The 2,500-nt window shown below is 65.2% G+C and overlaps 1 protein-coding gene across 1 annotated transcript in view; it reads left to right on the top strand.

The window, feature by feature from the left end:
* The window catches only part of LOC103173412 (potassium voltage-gated channel subfamily H member 2-like), a 77,841-nt gene that overhangs the window by 65,052 nt on the left and 10,289 nt on the right, over window positions 1-2,500 (top strand). The window contains exon 12 of the mRNA XM_042331716.1: window positions 1,654-1,717. Within this exon, the coding sequence (XP_042187650.1) occupies window positions 1,654-1,717 (64 nt within the window). The remainder of the gene's footprint in view (window positions 1-1,653; window positions 1,718-2,500) is intronic.

The raw sequence follows: 2,500 nt of genomic DNA, 5'->3' as shown, positions 1-2,500 counted from the left end.
CCCAACCCCAACCCCCAGCCCCAACCCCGATCCCCAACCCAACCCCAACCCCAACCCCAGCCCCAACCCCAACCCCAGCCCCAACCCTAACCCCAACCCCAACCCCAACCCTAACCCCAACCCCAACCCCAACCCCAACCCTAACCCAGCCCCAACCCTAACCCTAACCCTAACCCTAACCCCAGCCCCAACCACAACCACAGGCTCTCCCAGTCCCAGGTCAGTCACTCACAGCCCCAACCCCAACCCCAGCCCCAACCCTAACCCCAGCCCCAACCCTAAACCCAGCCCCAACCCCAACCCCGAACCCCAATCCTAACCCCAACCACAACCACAGGCTCTCCCAGTCCCAGGTCAGTCACCCACAGCCCCAACCCCAGCCCTAACCCCCAAACCCCCAGCCCCAACCCTAACCCCCAGCCCCAACCCCAACCCCCAACCACAACCCTAACCCCAGCCCCAACCCCAACCGCAACCCCAGCCCCCAGCCCCAACCCTAACCCCAACCCCAGCCCCAGCCCTAACCCTAACCCCAACCCTAACCCCAACCCCAACCCTAACCCCAACCCCAACCACAACCACAGGCTCTCCCAGTCCCAGGTCAGTCACCCACAGCCCCAACCCCAACCCTAACCCCACCCCAACCCAACCCCAGCCCCAACCCCAACCCCCAACCACAACCCTAACCCCAGCCCCAACCCCAGCCCCAACCCTAACCCCAACCCCAGCCCCAACCCCAACCCTAACCCTAACCCCAACCCTGACCCCAACCCCAACCCTAAACCCAACCCCAACCTCTAACCCCAACCACAACCACAGGCCTCCCAGGCCCAGGTCCAGTCCACCCACAGCCCCAACCCTAACCCAACACCAACCCTAACCCCAACCCCAACCCCCAACCCCAACCCCAACCCAGCCCCAACCCCAGCCCCAACCCCAACCCCAACCCCAGCCCCAATCCCAACCCCATACCCAACACTAACCCCAGCCACAACCCCAACCCCCAACCACAACCCTAACCCCAACCCCAACCCCAGTGGTGTGAGTGTGAGTTGCTGAGTGAGTGTGTGTTGGTGGTGTGAGTGTGAGTTGCTGAGTGAGTGTGTGTTGGTGGTGGTGTGAGTGTGAGTTGCTGAGTGAGTGTGTGTTGGTGGTGTGAGTGTGAGTTGCTGAGTGAGTGTGTGTTGGTGGTGTGAGTGTGAGTTGCTGAGTGAGTGTGTGTTGGTGGTGTGAGTGTGAGTTGCTGAGTGAGTGTGTGTTGGTGGTGTGAGTGTGAGTTGCTGAGTGAGTGTGTGTTGGTGGTGTGAGTGTGAGTTGCTGAGTGAGTGTGTGTTGGTGGTGTGAGTGTGAGTTGCTGAGTGAGTGTGTGTTGGTGGTGTGAGTGTGAGTTGCTGAGTGAGTGTGTGTTGGTGCTGTGGTGGTGTGAGTGTGACTTGCTGAGCGAGTGTGTGTTGGTGGTGGTGGTGTGAGTGTGTGTTGGTGGTGTGAGTGTGAGTTGCTGAGTGAGTGTGTGTTGGTGGTGTGAGTGTGAGTTGCTGAGTGAGTGTGTGTTGGTGGTGTGAGTGTGAGTTGCTGAGTGAGTGTGTGTTGGTGGTTTCAGGGGAGCGCTGTGAGGACAGAGGGAAAGCGTTTCTGGTGCTCTGTGCAAACCAGTGCCCCAGAACCTGCACTGACCTGTGGGACCACGTCCAGTGTTTACAGGGAGACTGTAAGCCCGGTGAGACCCCTCACCCCTCGCCCCCCTCGCCAGCCTCGCCCCCTCGCCAGCCTCGCCAGCCTCGCCCCCTCACCAGCCTCGCCCCCTCGCCAGCCTCGCCCCCCCTCGCCAGCCTCGCCCCCCTCGCCAGCCTCGCCAGCCTCGCCCACACCCCCCCTCGCCAGCCTCGCCCCCTCGCCAGCCTCGCCAGCCTCGCCCACACCCCCTCGCCAGCCTCGCCCCTCGCCAGCCTCGCCAGCCTCGCCCACACCCCCCTCGCCAGCCTCGCCCACCCCTCGCCAGCCTCGCCCCTCGCCAGCCTCGCCAGCCTCGCCCACACACACCCCTCGCCAGCCTCGTCCCCGCCGCCCTCGCTAGCCTTGCCAGCCTCACCCCTCGCCAGCCTCGCCCACACCCCCCCTCGCCAGCCTCGCCCACACACCCCCTCGCCAGCCTCGCCAGCCTCACCCCCCGCCCCCCTCGCCAGCCTCGCCCACGCCACCCCCCTCGCCAGCCTCGCCCACCCCAACCCCCCCTCGCCAGCCTCCCCACCCCAACCCCCCTCGCCAGCCTCGCCCACCTCAACAAACCCATCGCCAGGCTCGCCCACGCCACCCCATCCTCGCCAGCCTCGCGCACCCCAACACGCCCCTTGCCAGCCCCGCCCACACCAACCCCCCTCACCAGCCTCGCCATGCCAACCCCCCTCGCCAGCCTCACCCACCCCAACCCCCCCTTTACCAGCCTCGCCCACCCCAACTTCCCCCCTCGCCAGCCTCAATCACCCTAACACGCCCCTCACCA

This window comes from Callorhinchus milii, unplaced genomic scaffold (genome assembly GCF_018977255.1).
Source record: "Callorhinchus milii isolate IMCB2004 unplaced genomic scaffold, IMCB_Cmil_1.0 Scaffold2, whole genome shotgun sequence".
Classification (NCBI taxonomy): domain Eukaryota; kingdom Metazoa; phylum Chordata; class Chondrichthyes; order Chimaeriformes; family Callorhinchidae; genus Callorhinchus; species Callorhinchus milii.
Note: the sequence above shows the minus strand (reverse complement) of the source record. Positions and strands in the feature narration are given on the sequence as shown.